The sequence below is a fragment of the Periplaneta americana genome, chromosome 4 (assembly GCF_040183065.1).
Source record: "Periplaneta americana isolate PAMFEO1 chromosome 4, P.americana_PAMFEO1_priV1, whole genome shotgun sequence".
NCBI classification, from domain to species: Eukaryota; Metazoa; Arthropoda; class Insecta; order Blattodea; family Blattidae; genus Periplaneta; species Periplaneta americana.
Genome location: NC_091120.1, coordinates 122,553,455 through 122,574,659, shown reverse-complemented (window position 1 = coordinate 122,574,659; position 21,205 = coordinate 122,553,455). Strand labels below are relative to the sequence as shown.

Here is a 21,205-nt window from a genome sequence, read left to right as displayed (position 1 = left end):
CAATGTCTACAGAATCGAAGGCTTTACGTTCGTCCTGGGCCTCGCATAGGTCTTCCGTGATTTTAAGTAATGCTGTACTTGTGTTATGTCCGGCCCTGAAACCTGATTGATAAGAGTCGAGAAGTTTGTATTTGTTTAAGTATTCTGTCAGTTGCTTGTGTACAATGCGTTCCAATGCTTTGGATAGGACAGGTAGGATGCTGATAGGTCTGTAGTCGTTATAAGATGTCGGTGTTTTGGTCTTGGGAATTGGGTGGACAAAAGCGAGTTTCCATTGCTGTGGGTAAGTCGAAGTCATAATTGAGGCATTGAAAATGTGGGTCACAGTCGGTAGTATTACGTCTATGATTTTGTTTAATAACGAAATATTGACGTGGTCTGGTCCTTCTGCTTTAGTTGTGATTCGTTTTAGGGCTTTCTTTACGTCAGATTGCGTAATATACCAAAAGTGAAAATTTTCCCTTGAGGGGTTGGTCCGTAGGTTTAAGAGTTCATCGATTGTCTGTTGTTTGTCAATGGGGCTAAGGGTTGTAGTGTGAGTTTTCGTAAAGTGGTCATTGAGCTGTTCCAGTGAGATTGAGTTGCCGTCTACCTGGGTCTTTGTCTGTCTTAATCCCATTGTCTGCACATGTCTCCAAAGCATGGAGGGGCTAGTTCCTGGTTCAATAAGGCTGTATGCATGTCGGATTTTAGTATTCCTAACAGTCTGGCTGGTTCTGTTTCTCAGTTGCTTGTACCTGTTAAAATTAGTTTCGTTTTTGTCTCGTCTATATTTTCGATATGCCGAATCTCGTTCAGCCATCATGTTGCGTATGTCAGCAGTCATCCACGGCGCAGGCAGTCTTCTCACACGTCTAGTTTTTAGAGGAGCATGTCGGTCATACAAGTCTATAATAAAGTTATTTAGCTGTTCTATCTTCTCGTCCACAGTTCGTAACTTCCATATTGCGTCCCAGGGTATAAGTAATGCGTCGTCTATTAAATCAGAATTGTCAATACGTTTTAGGTCTCTATAAGTAGCTATTTTGGTTGTCAATTTGGGACACTGCAATGCGTATATTACATATATTATATCGTGGGAAGATATTCCAGACGCAGGTAGCTGTCCATGTGAGAGAACTTTGGCAGGATTATTGGTGATGATTAAGTCAAGGAGCGTTTCTGAGTAGGCAGTATGATGAGTGGGTTCAAGTGGAAGGATAGTCATATCACAAGCATGGAACATTGTCTTTAGTTGTGTCGTCTGTATTGAGTCAGCGGCAAGTAGATTTGTATTAAAGTCACCCATAACGATTACGTGTTCATAATATGGCAGTAGGTTCTGTAGGGATGTCTCCAGGTCAGCTAAAAAATTAACCTTCGGAGGCTTATAAACAATACACAGCAAACATTTCTGAAAACTAACTCGTATTTCTACGAAGAGAAATTCAGGGCGAGAGGAATATTTGCCGGGGGATTGGTGAATAACTTTGGGCTCGAGATCCGATCTAATGAAGGCTGCAACACCACCTCCCCGCTTATTTAACCGATCATTGCGAAGTAGATTGTATCCGTCGAGGTGAATTAGGGAAGAGGATAAAGAATGGTTGAAGCCATGTCTCAGAAATTAAGATGGCGTGCAAGTTTAGTGGGGAAAATATAGCGTAAAAGTCGTCAATGTGTGCTAAAATACTTTGAGCGTTTATGTGTGCGACTCGAAGGGCATTGGGGTGGAAAGAGAAAGCAGCCTGTAAGATATCTGCCATCTGCTGGGGCAGGTTGTTGCTGGTAAGGGGAGGGGAATTATGAAGGTCAGTGTCATTGTCAGAGACTGTCAGAATTTCCGTTTGACTAGGGTCCACTTCTACCAACTCTAAGAATATTACACTACTAGTCTAAACTACACTACTTCTACCTTTTTGTTAAAAGTTTCAATCAAGACGCTATCACTACTTTCACAACACTTTTCCTGTCAATATAAACTAACAGCTAGTAAGTTAATATTAAATAAGAAAGCAAAAAAAAAAAAAGTAGATAGGTTTAAGTACTATGTAACTATAACTAGAATTAACAGAATTAAACCTTGTGTCGTGATACAAAACTCTCGACTTCTAAATGTTGTGAAGATCGCTCTAGCATGTAACACATCGCTTCGAGTCACCTCTGTTCACTATGATAACACCGTTCTGAGTCCACACACTATTCACTCCAAACTTATTGATGGCTTCTTTCAGGATGTTATGCCGGATTCTGGTCAGGTCTTCTCGAATCGTTACACCAGGGAATGTGTTCGAGTTGAAGGTCATCACTTTCAACATCTGTTGTGATGCAGGTAAGCCTAATGTTAGTAGAGTAGTTAGTGTTCCGTACCCATGACTTGCCGGTCATTTACGTGTAACTCTGGCGGCAGGTGCGCCACTCTTCACCCAGTCCAAGGCCGCCGCAGAATGGTCCGGCCAACTACGAACGCAATGTATTATCATAATCATCATCATCATCATCCTCCTTGCAGGTATTAGGCCTAGTGGCCTTTACGTCTCCATCTTTTTGGGAGGCATCCCAAAGATCGTCTTCCATGTGGTATATAGCGGAGAATTTGTCTTGGGAGTCTGGAACGGTCCATCCTATTGACATGATTAAGTCATTTTTGTCTAGAGTGGTTGAGATGTTCATAAATAGGTGTAATTTTCAATTCTTTTGTAATTAGTTCATTCCTTTTGTGGTCAAGCAAGCTGTACCCGGCAGTCCTCCTTAGAAATCTCATTTCCGCAGTTATTAGGCGTTGAACATCTGAGTTTCAGACAGTCCAGGCCTCACTACCATACATGAGGGCAGGTAAGCTTTTAACCTGGTATGTTTTTGGGTTTTCGTGGCTGTGAAAACCTGGCTGATGGTTCTTAAGGCTCCATTAAAATGTTGAATATTTTCAGATATATCAGTAACAGGTAAATATGTCAAATTATAACCTAACGGTCTTACTAATAAACCGTGTATAGTTTTTATACGAGACTTATGCAGTGTTGAGACAGAAAACGTTACTAATAAACCATGCATAAGCGATGGATGTATAAACAATCTGTAACTATACAATGGGAATTGCTTTGCAGTAGTTATATATACGAAACCCCTTGTTTAAGCGTTATATATAGAGAAAAAATGGCCGCCCCTCTAACAGCTGTTCGTATCGACTGTCATTTTATGATGAAGGATGCCTTGTAACCACAGAAGAACACACCAAAGAGCACAGAATAAGTAGAATATTATTGCTGTAGCTTGTTCTCTTTGACCAAAATATAGTGTGGTAATTGATCAGAGCCAGTTGTACTATCGATTCTTAACACGGCACACTAGAGCACTCTACCGGAAGCAATAGAGAATCTCAGATGTTCTGTTACCTTTCGTAATGAAGTAATGACGAAACTATGACGTAGCTGTGTAACAGTTATACTGTTATACACGATGTATGTAGTGATTATTAGTAAGGAATTTACACATGACTTATAAACGAACTACTCATTGTATAAGTATAAGAGAGTTAAACGTCTGTATATAGAGTTTTTATTAGCAAGAACGTAAATATTTAAATAAGTTTATCTGTTCTAACGTATGGGTTCCAATGCAAATTTTACTCCTAAGTGGCTGTTTACCTGGATACACCATAATTTTTGTTTTGTTTGGGGGAAATTTTCATATTGAAATTTTGTGCTATTATATTCATGTGATATATTGAGTATTGCAGCTCGTCTTCATTTATAGCAAAAAGAACCTGATCGTCTGCATATAACAATGCATCTAGAGTACAATTTCGGAAGAGCGGGATGTTTCCATGAATTGTTAGTCGCCACTGTCTGATGATGGAGTTGATGTATATATTGAATAAAAGTGGTCAAAGGGGGCATCCTTGACGAACTCCACAGTTTATTGGTCTCCATTTGGTGTGTTCTGATCCGATAGTAATTTTGATAATATTGTGGTTATATAATTCGTAAATTGTTCTCATAATTGCGTTTGGAACTGAATCATTTGCCAAAATTTGAAAGAACTTATTTCTGTCAACACGATCAAAAGCTTTTTCGTAATCAATAAAAGCCAAGTGAGTTTCTTTATTAAATTCTCTATGTTTTTCGATCAAAATTTTCAAAGTAAAATATCCATCTGCGCAATATTTGCCTTTTCGAAAAACGTTTTGTTCTTCACCAAATAGAATTTTCTAGTGAGCTTCCAACTTAAGAGCTATTATTCTTGAGAAAATTTTGTATCCACTATTTAGGAGACTGATTCCTCTATAGTTTGTGCAATCTTTGATGTTGCCTTTCTTGAAGATTGGGATGATGATAGCTTTTTGCCATGATGTTGGTGGAGCCTCTCCTTCAAGTATTCTGTTCAAAAGATTAAGAAATTTTATTTTGAGAGATCTGTCAGCATATTTGAAAAGTTCTATAGGGAGTCCATCCTCACCTGGAGTTTTGTTATTTTTACAAGCTTTAAGAGCTATATTCAATTCATCTTCAGATATATAGCAAGGATCATTGTTGTTTGATATTGGAGTTGGTAAAGTAGTCTTCTCTGCTGGCGTCCACCCATTATGTGCCGCGGTAGCCTCGAACTGGCGCCGAAATATTTCCCAGAACGTCGTTCCGTCGAACTTCGGCGTCTTAACGTTCGAATGTCTGACTGGAGGAGTCGATTTCACAGAGCCACTGTGTGGGGTCCTTAATTGTGTTGCCGCCTTCTCCATGGCCCGTCGAGCCTCTTCTGCAACTATCCGTTTCTATTCTCTGGCCTGGCGATCCACTAACGCGAGTATGTGCTTGTTTTCTACAGCATGTTGGTCCATTAACACACTCGCTCGAGAGCGCGAATTTTGCCGTCGAACTGGTATACATCCTGTCTTAGTTCGGGCACTGTTTCGTTTATAGTTGAAAAATTCTCATTTAGTCTGTCAAAATCGGCTTTAAGTTCGTCTTTTACGATGGTAACGAATCCAACCTGACAGATATGTTCGAGCGTCTGGGGGTGCATAAAACCAGGACCACTCCCCCCACCCACAGTCCGACGGCATGGTGGAACGCTACATCAAAATTGTGGAAGAGCAACTGCGGAAGGTGGTGTCCAACCATCAGCGAGACTGGGATGCCAGAGTCCCACTGTTCCTCCTGGCCTACAGATCTTCGGTCCACGATACTACAGGGATGACACCGGCAAACATGGTCTTCGGAAGAGAGAGCTGCACCTGCCCTGTGACCTGCTGTTTGGCATGCCACCCATTGCCAACCAGCCAGCGACTGACTACGTGGCAGAACTGACCGAGAAGTTGAATGGAGTCCATCAACTGGCTAGAGAGCACCTCAAGATGGCCAGCGACCTGGTGTGGCTGTATCGACCAACCAGGACCAAAGGAAAATCACCGAAGCTGCAGCATGCCTGGGATGGACCATACCACGTGGTGACCCAGATAACGATGTGGTGTACCGTGTCCAGCGACAACCCCGAGGGAAGATGATGGTGGTACATCTGGGCGTCTAGCAGCCTACCAAGGGACTGTCAGGGATGGACAGCCCTAAGGAGGGAGCAATGTGGCAACCCTGCTATAGTGGGACCATCGGATCTGTGCCCCTGTAAGATATGCGAACTGAACCCTAATTCCTCCTCAGCCTCTGTAATTCATTTCCCTCCTTGCATTCCTATCTCTCTCTTTTCTATCTCTCTCCCTTTCTCTCCCCCACTATTCACAATTTTGAACCTTCTTCAGTTTATTTGCACTTGCAGTCCAGTGTTGTCAACTCAACATCTATACTATAGCACGGAGTGGTGAAAAAAATATTATTAAGCAAGTAATAGCATTTTCCGATGAAGAGAAACAAACAGGTCAATATCTGTTTCCTCTAAATCAGGCAACGAAAAGAGCAGCTGCGATCACAGATGAGGCTTATTTTATTTCAATTGATTACATATTAAAATTACTTACTTAACTAATACTGATATAATACAACATTTTTATGTAATTTATAAAGGTGGGTCAGAGCGCCTAATAAAGAAAATCAGGCGAAAGAGAGTCTGTGCAGAAGATGAAAAGCTAGAATCACCAGGGAGGAACAGACCAAGGGAATCTTTAATTCTTGTAGATGATATGGAGCGATATATTTTAAGAAGAAAGATACAAGAATTTTATACCATGCAGAAAGAAGTTCCGACTTTGAAGAAATTATTGAAGGTTGCGAGGAAAGCAATAAATTTCCAAGGTGGGAAAGAAACGTTACGGATTAATAGAAGAGGAAGTAGCTAGATTTGTTATCAACTTGGGTGAAGAAAGCAGCAGCAGCAATAGTAGTGACTCAGATTCAGATATGTCCGGGATATGTCCTCTGTAATTTCATGCATAATACAAGTCTTGGTCTTTTGTAAATATGTAAATTATTTTCATAAGAATAAATTAGAACTCCTGCACATTATCAGTATATTATGTTTTATAAGATCGTAGTATGTATTAACTTCGCCATAGCTGGTCCTTAGCCAGGTCCTACAATTTTATAATTTTATTAGGCCTTCAAGATCACGTTCCAAACCTAACAAAATAAGATAATAAGGTGAAGAAAAAGTATTTATGACGAAAACATTTCTTTTTAGAAACGAAATAGATTCCCTTCACGTAAATTCCATTTAACCAACAAATATCCACTGTAATCATAATTATCTCCAATTAATCGTAGAAGTCAATCAGTGTCATTAGATCTACTTAAATTAAATTAAGAATAAGTAATTATAATTAACTTCGCATTATTAATAAGCAATATTCAAGAGACATGACACTGTTTGGCGGAAGTTTGGCAACACCCCTATTCGGCAAGGTTCGTGGCCTGCAGTTTGTCGTGGTGGGAGGAAAGCTGGTGGAATGGAATGAGTAGAGGTGTTAACTTTTCCAAGAACGACGACAGCGCTGAAGGGGCAGAGATCCAATGGTCCGACAATAGAAACTTCTCGTTGCCTCGGGATTCTAGCGCACATCCGGCAGAAGGGAGGGCGCGCGGGGAGGAAGGCGGCGCGGGAGACGAGGTGAGCTCCGCGGAGCACTGTGCGGGGTTTGGAGGGAAGGAGAAAACCAACTGCGGCGCGAGATGAAGAGGGAGAAGAAGCAGCATGACAGATTATTCCCGAAAACGAATCGTCCAGAAACAGAAACGTCGAGAATGTGTAATGTAACAATAAATAGAAGATGCGAAGAAGTCCAGTTCAGTTTTTGGACAGCAAGCCAGTCAGTCTTGTGAAGCAGCATTGAAGCCAGCTTCGAGACCGGAGTTCGACTTGAGTGTGTCCGCAACTGTGGGAGCGTCCAGGCGAGTGCGGCGTATCTGGAGTCTTTGGTTCGACGTTCAGTGGACCGCAGTTGGGGGACCTGAGTTCGAAGTTCAGTGGATTGTCTCTAGAAGTCTTGGGTTCGATATACTGTGAACTTGAGTGAATGAGCTAGAAGAACTAGCCAAGGCAAACGAACTGTGAATTGACAGTTTTGTTTGTAAATAGTGCTTTGTGAACATTAGTTGAGATTAGGAGTACATTCTTGTTCTCAATAATCCAAGTGAATTGCCATTGTCGTCTGTGGAGTGCAATAACGAATACTGTGTTGCTGTGTGGAGTGGAAATCCCATTGTTGACGGGAGTGTTTAAATTCAATTATAGCAAGTGATTATTATTGTGACAATAAAAGTTACATTCTTGTTTTGAATTAAAGTATGATTTTGACGAATAGTACATGAAACTTAAACATATAAACTATCAATAATACTAATTCAAAAACGCAGATTTGCAAAGGCATTTCTTTGTTAATAAAAACAATGTTACTTTTACTTACTGCCAAACATCCACTTCTTACATATACCTTGTTATTGCAGAGCACCCCTCAATTCTGCTATATCTGCATCCTGTGTAAATATTTTGTTGTGAACAAAAGGTGTTTTAGCACTGTCCTTATTAATGTTTATATTATGTATGAATTTGTGTACTCTTTTGCCATCCACGTTCTGTAAAAACTTAGTAAAAAAATTCTTCTTTGCAGTGTTCATTTCTTTATAGAGCACTGCACACTTTTTACACCAATTCTGAGTATCAGATATAATTTTTGTATGTTCCACAACATTTCCGGCTGCCAGTGGTGAAGCTAAGGTGTAAAAACTGGGTAGGCTGAAAAAAATCTGCTTATCTTTCACCTTTTTATAAAACAGACGTTTATTGGGTTTTCTATCAACATTTTTTGTGACACAGACTCCACAAGAAGATGATGACCACTCATTTTCAGCCCCAAACAAAACAGAGGTATAACAATACAACTTATTTGTCTCAGAGCACTCTGTTACTAAAGACATTTCTTATACCATGAAAATTGAAAATTTCTATTTTGTCTTCCTCCATGCGATATTCTAATATGAAAATGTGGTGTCGATCTCCTATCTTTGTAAGCACATTTTGTTTCATACGTCCAACTTGAAAACCATTTTTCTTTTAATTCTACAAATAACAACCTCGATGTTCTCTCAGTATGAGCCATTTTATACAAAATTAATATGTAACACATACCGGTACACACTCATGCACTTCTGATTAAAATCTTCTTCTTCCTATCACGTATTAAGCCTGGTAGCCTGTTACAGTCTCACTCAATCGTTTCAGCGGACGACCCAAAGATCTTGTTCCTAAAGGGTGGTAATTTAGTGGTTGGTGTGGTATCCTTGTTCTAGGAATCCTGAATATATAAGATTTCCATTTCTGTCTATAATTTTGAATTTTCTCTAAAACTGGGTTAATATTTAATTATTTCAAAATATACAAATTTTTCTTCATTGTTCATCACATTTACGTATGGTCCAAACTTCACTTCCATACATGAGAACAGGTCTCACCAGTGTTTTATATACTTTAATTCTTGTATGTTTTTGGACAAGAGAAGGTTTGAAAATGTTATTAATGGTATTTATTGCATAGTTAAAGTAATTCAGTTTTGTAGAAATATCTTTTTATTGTTCATAGCTCAAATGATAACCCAAATATTTAAAATATGAGACTCTTCTACAGGTTTATTATAAAGGCAAATTTTGCTGCGGAGATTATTTTTTCTGATGAATCCCATTATTTTAGTTTTATTAACTGAAATTTCCATTCTATATTCCTCAGAAATGAGTTGTAATTGGAAAATAGAACACTGGAGGTCATCTTCAGAATCTGCTAATAACACTGGTCAACAATGTAAATGTTTCTGGCTCAAAAATAGCTAATTCTTATGTATTTTCACCTGCTGAATTAAAAAATCACCATAAAAATGACAGATTAGCTCTTGCTTTGGAGATAAAGTGACATTTCACTTTTTAGAGTCAACATTTTCAGTTTGGGGGAAATTTTGTTTTGGGAGTTGGCACACCTGTCAAATAACAAAACACAAATGTTCTTCAGCTGTTTGTAAGTTACAAACATAGATATTGTTGTTGTGACTGTGAATTTCATATTGTTTCTGCTGTAATTAATGCAGAATTCCTGGTTTGGAAGTGTTTTTAAAGTGTAAAATTTGTGAAAATGCCACGAAAATTGTGTGTTTGAAGTAGAAAATGAAGACAGTGTGGAACAGGAAGAAGAACCCAACAAGCCTTCCACATCCCATGACCCTGATTTTGAGGAAAAAAGATGATAAACAACACAGACTGAGTCAAGAGGAATTGAGTGATCTCAGTAGAGACCTTGACCTGTCAAAGGAGAAGGCAGAATTTCTAGGGTCTAGACTACAGCAATGGAATCTTCTCGAACGTGATGTCAGAGTCTCACAGTACAGACTAGAGTCCTGCAAAACCGGTTGAAAACAGAAGAAACTTACACAGCGCTACTGAACGTCTGGCTTTATAGGCAGTATGCGAAGTACATCTGCTTGCGTACTGCCTCAGTAGTTGGTTTAACGAGTATTCGAGTTGATTCAATCTCTCTGTGGGTGGACGGCTCTGACGTATAAAATGAAGATCACAGTGAACCATCCAGATATTATAGCTGCAGATCATCAAGAGGAACAAACAGCATGCAGCGTGAAACTACAGACGTTGTAAAGCGTAAATTGCAAAAAAAAAAAAACTTTCAGTATCCACAAATTACCACGGTTGTAATTTTTGCTTACACTAGAAAACTGAATTATAATATTACAATAATGACACACTTAAAAAACAGTAAACTCGATCAATAGTAAAACTAAAACAAAATAACTTTATATCTTCTGAAACCTACTACAACCAATGCTTTTAGTATGTTTACTATGACTAGAGAATTAAACGTAATATAGGTTTTCCATTCATTTAAGTGGACCTTATCGCCCCGTACAATCTGCAGGGTTATTTCACTTCTACCCTGTATATGAATAGCTACTGTTTTGGAGGAATGCATTTAGAGTTAATAATTATTTAATTTTATGTTTTGTGATTAACTGTAATTCTATTTTGGATTCATTTACTTATTATATCTCACATTATACATTATGCTCATTTCATTTTCTACATACTAAATTGATGGAAAGATCACCAAACAACTCTAGCCTCTCTAGCAACACTTGTGAAACGAATATTGGCCATTCCATGAATAAGTGTTTCCACCGAGCGTAACTTTAGACTAGTAAAACAGATTTATTAATACATAAACACAAGAAGTCAACCCTGATCATGTAGTCTATGATAATAGGCCCTAATAATAATTGTGAACATCAAATAGTTGATATTAGCACGTATGCAATAAAATAGTTCTTTGAATGACACTTGTTTTCTCTGAAGTAGATCTTTTCTATACAGAATGATTTGTTTCTAAACCTTGCTATTCTTTTGTTATTCGTAGTTTAAAAATGTGTACATTATACTTATTTTGTACAGAACAACAACCATTGGGAGCCAAAGTAATCGTACTGTTGAAAATAACATTATTGTTTATCTTTTTAAATTGATTTCTTAATAAATAATATTGCAACTGATTAGAATAATCATGCAACTATTGTTTTAGAGGTAGGCCTATACATTTTTTTTTAGTTTAGAGTACAAACGTCATAATGGACTTATGTACTTATTTCCTATTTTGTTTTATAATGAATTGTAATTATATTTTTGAATATGTTTACATTATGATATTTCACATTATACATTACATCTATTTTCTTCGATGTCACTGTGTCCATTGTTCATTTATTTGTTACTAGTCAAATTACTGCAGGTTCGAAATACAAAAATAAATGTATTAAAGTGTAAAATTATTTGTATTCCTATTTGAAGCATACATATTTTTGTAATTAAACAAAATAAATATCCTTCAATATTATTACTCTGTATACCGAGAAAATGTTAAAGAGTTATTGTATGATGAAATGTACCTGGTGTTATTTGGAGATCGTATTTTCTTCCTCCTTACCATTTCTTTCTGTGTGAGATTTGTGTTCTAAATAATTCGCGATCTTACATGAACTTATGTAATATCGATCATTGGGTTATACAAATCGAACAAGATTCAGTCAATATGTAACGAGAAAGAGTTACGACGTAATCAAATGATGAAGTTATGATGTATACAGTTTAACACCAGTATAGAAAAACGCCCGCTATATAGCGTTTATTGGTAAGAAAAATATACATGGCTTGTGCACGTCTTTTTCTGTGAAAAACTATAACATTGTTTAAAATATCTATAAGCAACTTTCATTAGTAAAACTCTAAAAGTTTAAAATATAAACGATACTTATAAAGTTACTTCAAGTTCAGAATAATAAAGAAAATCTATGTGTTATAGTGTCGAATGAACTGTAAGAATACTTGCAAACACTTTTTTTTTTAATAAGACAACGTAAATTTCCTTGTTACTCTGGTTGTGTACTCGAAAAACGTCAGTTTCATGTAGAACTGGCATTCTTATTCTCGCTTCATAAATATTTTTCTCGGGTGTTTATATTGGTGAATGGGTAGGTCCTTACTGTTTATAGTTAATAGCATTGTGCTTCCAAAGGCTTTCTTATCGACACACAGCTGTGTAAACATCACGCGTGAAAGACCATAAAAATCATGACTCAGCAGGGACACGATTACGACACATAAAATGCGAACCACTTGACACAGAAATGAGATTCTTGTTTCTATACATTCGGAAAAATGTGATTCAACCTAATCACATGTAGAGATCCTATCACAAAGAACTTGTCCGAGTGCACATATTACTTTTACAAGCAGCATAAACAAAAGTCCGTACACAGCAATGGAGCACTGTTGCTACTAGATATTGCTGTGTAAGTGAACACACCCCAAATGTCAGGAGATTTGGACGTACTGTAGGTATAATAACTCAAATTTTTGGGAAGGCTAAACCTCAAAAGCCTCTTAAGAGCTTCGCCACTGCTGGCTGCATCTCTTTACTTTTTCAATTTTTATAAATCATTGTACCAAAAAGATTTGATATTTGTAACTTTACCATGGGGAATGAACTTTTATTTTAAGGATTAGGTTACAAAGTCTTCTATTCATATGATCAACTTGTTCTGGGTTTTCTGAAGGTTAGCTGAATTTATATTCTAACTCATCTCTGTATCCTTTTCAGTTTGCCATTTTTGAAATTCCAATATAGTCTGGGATGAGATGAGTCACTGCTTGGGTTATTTAATTACATGGTAGCAATAACGCTCTATGGCCAGAGCCCGGATCTTCTATAACACTGCAAACTAATCTTCTTGGTAACATCTGATGAAGCTAGCAAGATTTCTGGATTACTTTCTGAACCTGAATAATGAAGGAAAGTTGGAGGATCTCCTTTTCCATAATCTCAAGAGTTGTGTTTATAAAATTTTTTATAATCTTCCCTGTATAATCTACATTTTCACAACCCTCATCTTTTGGAGTGAGCATTAAAATCTCCAACTATATGTCTTTTAGATGTGATATTAATAAATGATAAATCAAGTTTATTTCTGGGAGGGTTATAAGCATCATACAATTTCAAGTGTGTTTTATATTTCCACAGATCTGACTTGATTATTTTCATCTTATCTTCAGACTCCATTTCCTTAACGATTATATATATAACCATTTTTCTGCAGGCTCTATATCTCTGCATTATGGTGGTTATATAGCCTACACACAACTCCCAAACTGTCTGCAAGACCACACTTGCTGTTGTTTAGCAGGTCTATATGACCTAGCTGAGAGGACTGTCACACAACTCCACTGATCATATCCCCTCTTCACCACTTAGGGAACACTTATGCATGCCACGGTAGATGACCATTTAGCAGTTTGTACCAGCACTTCACTGGTTGGGATGATGGAAGGATACATGCAAAACATAGTCTCTCTTATCGAAATGCCATCCTCACCTTCATGTAATCCACTCTGTTTTTATCAACGAGAAAATGGCGGCTGAATCACAGTGGTATAACAGTTACAATAATTACAGGGAATATATTAAAGAACATGCTTGTTCAGAAGCTATAAAATGGCAGCCCTACTACTGGACTACTTAGCAATAAGGCTAGAAATTTATCCTAGAGAAAAATAATATCACTTTCAAGCCTCAAAGAAACACAAATGTGTCCAGAAAGCACACCTAAGAATCCCAAAAATAATGAGCACAGAAAACCAGGCGATCTCTCAAACGATTACTGGATGGGGCTGAAACAGGTCTATTAGAGTCTAATTATGATGATGGCAATGATGGCGACTATGTTGGTTACATTGTGCAATGCTGTGTTCCATGTTCGCTTTGTACATTATATGTCAGAATAAATGTTGATTTCAATATGAGTGCTTTTGCTTCTTCCCTGCTGGCAAATCCTGAACCTATGCCATATTTAGTGGTGACAGTAAGCAATGCACATTACATACTTTCAAATGCATATATTAAATTTACATTGTTGATGCATTTTCGGGAGAAATGAAAATAGTTGCCATGATCTATGGAATGGCCTTCATATCTGATTTTCACATTATGAACGAATTGCAGGAACCATTTTCAATATGTAATGCACAACTAACTTTTTATTCACAATCAACCATTCTTCTTAGCAAACTGATGCTTGGAGGAACAAAAGAGTAATTTTGGATGGTCAACGAAGATATGTTAGAAACAAAATTCCAGCTTAAAACTGTTAATACTATGATAGTAACATTACTCACAAAAGTACAAGTCACATTTGACTTGTAGGAAAAATTGCGAGATAAAGAATACATTATTTCCTAATTATGCTTGTTTCGACGTGATCTATAACATCCTGACATTTACTTACAGTATTTAGTATCCACTCTGTGTACTAGCAAAGAGACAAAATGAAACCAGAAAAAGATCATCGTACGGTGTTATTACAGTCTAGTATATACAGTCACGAAGCTCAATACATAGTAAATATGTATCCATAGATAGTTGCCAACCACTAGGATCGCTAATATCGCCTCATTACAGACAATGCGAAATAGTACTGGTACAGTCTATTGTTCCTAACACCCTCATAACTCAAGCTTCGTGACTGTATATATTAGACTATGGTGTTACCACAGTTTAGTATATACAGTTGCGAAGCTCAATACTTACTAAATATGCAAACATAGACAGTTGAAATATGCATCCATAGATAGTTGCTAGCCACCAGGATCGCTACTGTCGCCTCATCACAGACTCTTTCCCCAGCAGACGATAAAATGTATTGTACTTTTGATATCGTATTCTTTTGAAAAATTAATACCTTCCTTCCACTATTGAAATACGAAATACATAAGGTTTATATATTATTTTCATAAAGTATATATTATATTTTATAAACTCACCTTCCTGGATCTTTCGGAAGGATAACTCTGACCTCTTTTTCTTAGAATTTATAGTGCAACAAACGTCTCCTTGTCCCATATTATTACTCAAATTATTGTATTTTAGCCATTTACAGTTATTACAACCGATAACGAACATTTCACAGTTTACACAACTTTTCACAACAATGCGAAATACAGCACAGTCAATGCCTTTTCGATCTAGATCAGACAGTAATATATGTTCGGGTTTTCTATTTCAGTGTATGGAGCTCAGTGAATGATTATATTATAACTTTATTGCGTATCATAGCTAAGATTTATTTAATGTAATGTGTCCATAAGTTCCCTTTACTTCGTATTGCATAATATGTTGCAGAAATAATTACAAAACTGAGTTATTTTAATGTGAAGAGAATTTTACATGTTAACATAATCTTTTCGCATCAACATTTTAAGTTTAGAATGGAAGCTATTTTGAGGTTTAATAAAAAAGAATTTATATTGTGATTTTAATATAGCACATCTACCTTCCTTGATAAAGATAGAAAATTTATCATACCACTCTTATGAAATTAGTGTACGTACGATTGTTACTTCGTCTCTTAGGTAGTAGATAAATACAATAAATCAATACTCAATTGTAGTAGGCTTATTAAAATACAGACAAATTGAATGTGCGGAGTATCATACAATGACATTATGCTTAATTATAATGTATAATTGCGAATTTAGGAATATAAGATATAGTAAACATAACCTATAATATTTCCATATGAATGGCAGGGCATTGGAGACCACTAAAATTAGACAGAAAGGTGCAACTGGGACAGTAAACATAACCTATAATTTCAACATATCTAAATATTCGTGCGGTGCAAGTGAAAATTATTGAATCGTGCATAAATGAATGTACAATAATTTCGCAATATTTAATCGAAATAAAGGCAGGTAGGTCTATTACACATACGAACAACGTAATTTCCACACCAAAAACAATATTACACCTTAACTCGCAAGGAATTATGTCTGAAGTGTCTCCTAATCATTGTTTTAAATTTTATTAATGCAATTACACTACATTTTAGAAAAATATATGTTACTTTTTATGCATTCCAATTAATTTACATGGTTGAAACGCCGCCCTTCGTGATCGGGTTAAGCGAGTCACATGGTCTGCCTTACTGCCTGTATTAGATCACGATGTCTATTGTTCCTAGTACACACAGCACTCCAAACGGCTAGCAACTATCGCGAGAAATGCAAAAAATCACCCCAAGCTTCGCGACTGTATATACTAGACTGTGGTGTTACCGTATATCTTCAGTATTAGTATAATCTATGGACTGTGACATTACAGCATCTGCGATATTAATTAGTACCACGTGAGTTTTCACTTTAGTCCTACATTTTTTGCACCTTGAAAATTAAGCAACACTGGAATAAGAACTTTACTCTATACGTCTCTCCTGAGGAACTCATGCTATAGATTTTCTAGCAAAAAAAAAAGCTCTCTACTGAATTTGCATACCTGTAAATCTCAGATCCAAAGGTTAGTACAATAACCATTAGATCACAAAGGAGAACTAAAACAAATCTAAATATACTGGAAAAAATTTATACAAAATATGTGCTGTTATACATATAAGATTAAATTTTATTATATAATTTTTTACCTTGAATCTTGCACGCATGGGTGTCAATTTCTGTTGCAACTCAGATGAGCAAAGTTCAAATGCATCGAATTCTAATGGAAATTTCACATCCTTTAATATCTTTGCATTTATTGATTCTTTTTCCTTGTAGTAGAACCTTACGAACTGTATTGTCAGATAGGCTGGTAATCTACTTATCTTCGACTGAAACACAAGAAAATAAACGTTCATCTTCACACAACAGAATCTTTCCATTATCTCATAAACATATAAATGCGTACTTTATGTTTGTAAAAAATTATGTAACTGTTCAATACATCTTCACTTATCAGGCTGGCAGCAACTTTCAACTCTAAATTTTTTTGATATATAAAGAGTTTCTAACATAGTACAGCATCTTTTACATTTTAAAATTTTTAATGTATAAATCAACAAAGGTTTATTTATTCAAAATTCTCATGCCAAGAAATGTAATGAGTTAAGGACTATCAGCCTGGTATCACACTCGCCAAAGATTCTTCTGCAAATATTCAATCAATGTTTATATTCTAAGATGAAAGGGCAGTTGGAAGAAGAGCAGTTTGGCTTTAGGAAGGGAAGAGGTACAAAGGCTGCAATTGGACTACTACGAACAATCAGCAAAAGATACCTAGAGAAGAATAAAGAAGTCTTTCAGGTGAAGCTTCCTGTAAAGCAGATTTGAATCATTTCAAGGGAAAAATTGTTTTGGGGTCGGGTAGATTTGCATAATATATACGTCACTGTGTACGTTAACAGAAAACCACAATTCCAAGTCACACAGAGTTTGTGTGCACTCGATGTAGGTCTCTGGCGTTTTGTCAGCCCCCGCGAGTTGTGTGGATATAAAGGGAAAAGTTGAGACGGTGTCGGGTGGAGTTCCCGGGTAGCTCAGTTGGGAGAGTGCTGATATGTTTAACCAGAGGTCCCGGGATCGATACCCGGCCACGGAACAATTTTTCCCTTGGAATTATTCAAATCTGCTTTACAGGAAGCTTTACCTGAAAGACTAGATTTGCATAATATATACGTCACTGTGTACGTTAATAGAAAATCACAATTCCAAGTCACACAGAATTTGTGTGCACTCGATGTGGGTCTCTGGCGTTTCATCAGCCAACGCGAGTTGTGTGGATATAAAGGGAAAAGTTGAGACGGTGTCGGGTGGAGTTCCCAGGTAGCTCAGTTGGGAGAGCACTGGTTTGTTCAACCAGAGGTCCCGGGATCGATACCCGGACCCGGAACAATTTTTCCCTTGAAATTATTCAAATCTGCTTTACAGGAAGCTTCACCTGAAAGACTAGATTTGCATAATATATACGTCACTGTGTACGTTAATAGAAAACCACAATTCCAAGTCACACAGAGTTTGTGTGCACTCGATGTGGGTCTCTGGCATTTCGTCAGCCCATGCGAGTTGTGTGGATATAAAGGGAAAAGTTGAGACGGTGTTTGGGTGGAGTTCCCGGGTAGCTCAGTTGGGAGAGCGCTGGTACGTTCAACCAGAGGTCCCGGGATCGATACCCGGCCCCGGAACAATTTTTCCCTTGGAATTATTCAAATCTGCTTAACAGGAAGCTTTACCTGAAAGACTAGATTTGCATAATATATACATCACTGTGTACGTTAACAGAAAACCACAATTCCAAGTCACACAGAGTTTGTGTGCACTCGATGTGGGTCTCTGGCGTTTCGTCAGCCCACGCGAGTTGTGTGGATATAAAGGGAAAAGTTGAGACGGTGTCGGGTGGAGTTCCCGGGTAGCTCAGTTGGGAGAGCGCTGGTACATTCAACCAGAGGTCCCGGGATCGATACCCGGCCCCCGAACAATTTTTCCCTTGAAATTATTCAAATCTGCTTTACAGGAAGTTTCACCTGAAAGACTAGATTTGCAAGTGTATACAGTATTTGACAGAAAAGGCATTTGACAGAATGGATTAGAATAAACTGATGGGGATCCTAAAGAAAATAGGTATGGATTGAAAAGAGAAAAGGCTGTTCATTAATCTTTATATGAAACAATGAGTCAAAATCAAAATAGGAGAAGAAATGTCTGAAGGAAGTGAAATAGGGAGAGGAGTACGGCAAGAACCTTTATCACCTTTTGTGTTCAACATCTACTTAGAGGATTTAATGAAGAACTGTTTTCAGAACATGGGAAGGGTGATAGTAGGAGGAAGAAGAATAAAATGTATAAGATTTGCTAATGATATAGCACTGTTAGCAGAAGAGGAGACGATACTAAGGGATATGCTACTGGAGCTAAATGACAGCTGTGAGCAGTATGGGATGAAGAAAAATGCGAGCAAGATGAAAACCATGGTTGTCGGAAGAAAAATAAAAAAGATAAACAAGCGAAAACTAAATGAGGCAGTAGAGCAAGTGGACAGCTTGAAATACTTGAGATGTACTATAAACAGTAACAAACTGCTGCCAGGAAGTCAAAAGGTGGATAGCAATGGTAAAGGAAGCTTTTAATAGAAAAAGGAGCATCTTCTGCGGATCCCTGGAAAATGAACTAAGGAAGAGACTAGTGAAGTGCTTTGTGTGGAATGTGGCAATGTATAGGGCAGAAACATGGACATTACGACGAAGTGAAGAGAAGCGACTAGAAACATTTGAAATGTGGATATGGAAAAGAATGGAGTATGTGAAATGGACAGGCAGAATAAGAAATGAAGTAGAGTTGGAAAGAGTGGGTGAAGAAAGAATGATGCTGAAACTGATCAGGAAGAGAAAAAAGGAATTGGTTGGGTCACTGGTTGGGAAGAAACTGCCTTCTGAAGGATGCACTCGAAGGAATGGTGAATGGGAGAAGAGTTTGGGGCAGAAGAAGATATAAGATGACAGACGACATTAAGATATATGGATCATATGTGGCGACTAAGGCCGGGTGCACTCAGAATCAGACACGGTGCAGCATGATGCGACATTTTGTCTCATGGTACTTGTCTTCCACTGATTTCTTATGATGTGGTGCACATAGAATCAGACGTGGTGTGACGGTCGCGAGCAGACACGAGGAGACATGGAGAGACAAGATCGAATGACTGCTTGAAGTTCATCGCAAGGAGACAGTCTGATAGCTGCAGTATACTGCGCATGCATTAGTAGTGACTATGTTTGCACACTTTCACTATTTACGAATACTATTGTTGTGTAGTGCACAGTATTCATAATGGAGCTCGATGCAGATAAATTAATTGTTTCAGCACAGGAAAGTTACATTCTGTACAATCTTTGAAACAATATCACGACAATAATGTGGTTTCTAAAAATATGTGAGAAATTGCAAATGAGATGAAAGCACCACGTGAATAATAAGTAATAATAATAATTTGTAGTAAGTCTAATTCTCTGCTCTATACTATCACTCAGTATTGATTTAATATCTTATTTTTCTTTATTGTTAATATTATGAGACTTGAATGTATTATTGATTGATTATAAAAGAAAGAGAGCAATTGCAAAACGGGAAACAAGAAAGCAACACAGAGAGAAATGGAGTGATTTCGTCTCAAGATTAGAAAGAGATTTAACATTACCAAGACCCAAAACTTTCAAAATTTTAAAGAAAATAAATTCGGAGATAAAAGAAAATACTGTTATAAACCCTATTCCTAACGAATCTCTATTTGCTTACTTTAAAAATATATGGTTTCACAAAAACATCTCTCTTACATTAAAGAATTCCAACAACAACACAACAGATATTATTACTTATGATGAACTCAATGAAGTATATAAACGTTTAAAAAACGGGAAAGCCCCAGGCGAAGATAATTTAAATTTAGAGCTTTTTAAACACGCTGGAGAAGAATTTACCTATCGATTTTTATATTTCTTAAACAATATATGGGCAGGATTAAACCCCCCAGAAAGTTGCCAAAAAGCCATTGTAGTACACATTTATAAGAAAGGAAACAAAAAACTACGTGAAAATTACAGGGGTATAAGTCTTCTCAATTCTGGATATAAGATCTATACAGCCATAATCAAAAATAAACTATCACATCTTTACGAAGACAAAATCACTGAAGAACAGAATGGATTCCGAAAAGGAAGATCATGTTGTGACAGCTATTTCACCATGAAGATTTTAATTGAAAAGCACAGAGAATTTAATATTCCAACCCACTTAGCTTTTATTGATTTCGTAAAAGCTTTTGATAGAATTGATAGAAATAAACATTTAGAGATTTTACGCTATGATAATGTGCCAAACCAAATCATTCTCTCCATTTATAATTTATATCAACAAAATGAAATTGCCATAAGAACTGAACGCGGAACTACTAGCTGGACTTCCATCAACCAAGGTGTTAGACAAGGGTGCGGTCTTTCCCCTCTGTTGTTTATTATATATATGAAGCATATTTTATACATTTGGAGGCAAAGCCATCATGCTGGAATTCAAATTAATCGAAACACAGTTCTTGATACACTAATGTTTGCCGACAATCAGGTTATTATCGCTAAAACAGAGGATGCTTTACAAAGAGCCATTTATAATTTGCAAATAATCGCCTCTGATTTCAATATGGAAATCTCAAAAGAGAAAACAAAAGTCATGGCATTTTCGGGAGAGAACCCAATTCCAAGTAAGATCATGATAAATAATACTTTAATTGAACGTGTTAATTCATTTAACTATTTAGGTTATAACCTCTCTTATATCACTGATGAAGATATGTCAAACAAAATATCTAAATTTATAAAAATCACTGGCGTCATTAACGCCGTCTTCAAATCCTCCCATGTTCAGAAACA

General features: G+C 37.0%; 1 protein-coding gene across 1 annotated transcript in view; it reads right to left on the bottom strand.

Annotated features, from left to right (window-relative positions):
- The window catches only part of Usp14 (ubiquitin specific protease 14), a 152,527-nt gene that overhangs the window by 14,385 nt on the left and 116,937 nt on the right, over positions 1-21,205 (bottom strand). The window contains exon 8 of the mRNA XM_069823918.1: positions 16,439-16,621. Coding sequence (XP_069680019.1) covers positions 16,439-16,621 — 183 coding nt within the window. The remainder of the gene's footprint in view (positions 1-16,438; positions 16,622-21,205) is intronic.